This window comes from Henckelia pumila, chromosome 3, assembly GCF_033568475.1.
Source record: "Henckelia pumila isolate YLH828 chromosome 3, ASM3356847v2, whole genome shotgun sequence".
Taxonomy (NCBI): domain Eukaryota; kingdom Viridiplantae; phylum Streptophyta; class Magnoliopsida; order Lamiales; family Gesneriaceae; genus Henckelia; species Henckelia pumila.
Genome location: NC_133122.1, coordinates 186,237,981 through 186,238,855, shown reverse-complemented (window position 1 = coordinate 186,238,855; position 875 = coordinate 186,237,981). Strand labels below are relative to the sequence as shown.

At 34.4% G+C, this 875-nt stretch overlaps 1 protein-coding gene across 1 annotated transcript; it reads left to right on the top strand.

Annotated features, from left to right (window-relative positions):
• The first annotated feature begins 260 nt into the window (after positions 1 to 260).
• Positions 261 to 575, top strand: LOC140890153 (uncharacterized mitochondrial protein AtMg00820-like). Its single transcript, XM_073297912.1, has one exon. It carries the CDS (start codon positions 261 to 263, stop codon positions 573 to 575), a length of 315 nt encoding a protein of 104 aa, XP_073154013.1.
• Positions 576 to 875: the final 300 nt, after the last annotated feature.

Sequence of the window (875 nt, the reverse complement as noted above, 5' to 3'; positions counted from 1 at the left end):
TCTTATAATGGAAATACAATGAATGATCAAGGAAACATAAATGACCAAGCTCAAAGACAAACATTGGATCTTGAAAGTCAACTTGGACCCAATCTGAAATGGTCAAATAAACACCCACCAAATCTTGTTATAGGAAATCCAATCGCACCATTTAGAACAAGAGGACAAATGATCAAAGAGTTTTTTCATGAAGCTTTTATATCACAAACAGATCCAAAGAAAATTGATGCACATTAACTAACAGTTGCTGGATAGAGGCGATGCAAGAAGAACTAAATCAGTTTACCAGAAACTCGGTCTGGGATCTTGTTCCAAGACCATCTCATCAATCAGTTATAAGAACTCAATGGGTATTCAGAAACAAGCTAAATGAAGATGGAACCGTTATCAAGAACAAAGCAAGATTAGTTTCTCAAGGATATAGGCAAGAGGAAGGAATTGATTACGATGAAACTTATGCACCAGTAGATAGATTGAAAGCTATAAGAATGTTCCTTGCCTATGCATCTTTCAAAGATTTCAAAGTATATCAAATGGATGTCAAGAGTGCCTTCCTAAATGGAAAACTTCAATAAGAAGTCTTCGTTGAACAACCTTCTGGATTTGTAAATCATCAATTTCCAGACTATGTCTATCATCTTAAAAAAGCTCTATATGGACTGAAACAGGCTCTTAGAGCTTGGTATGATACCTTAACCAACTTCCTTATTGAACATGAATTTACTATAGGCACAGTTGATAAAACTTTGTTCAAATTCACAAAAGATGATCACACAGTACTCCTTGTTTAAATTTATGTTGATGATATTATTTTTGGGTCAAACCAACCCCAAACTATGCAAGAGATTTTCTAAGTTAATGCAGGAAAGTTTGAA

Bases quoted from the DNA above. Each gene is read 5' to 3' on its own strand.
- LOC140890153 (XM_073297912.1), top strand. From the start codon at position 261: ATGCAAGAAGAACTAAATCAGTTTACCAGAAACTCGGTCTGGGATCTT.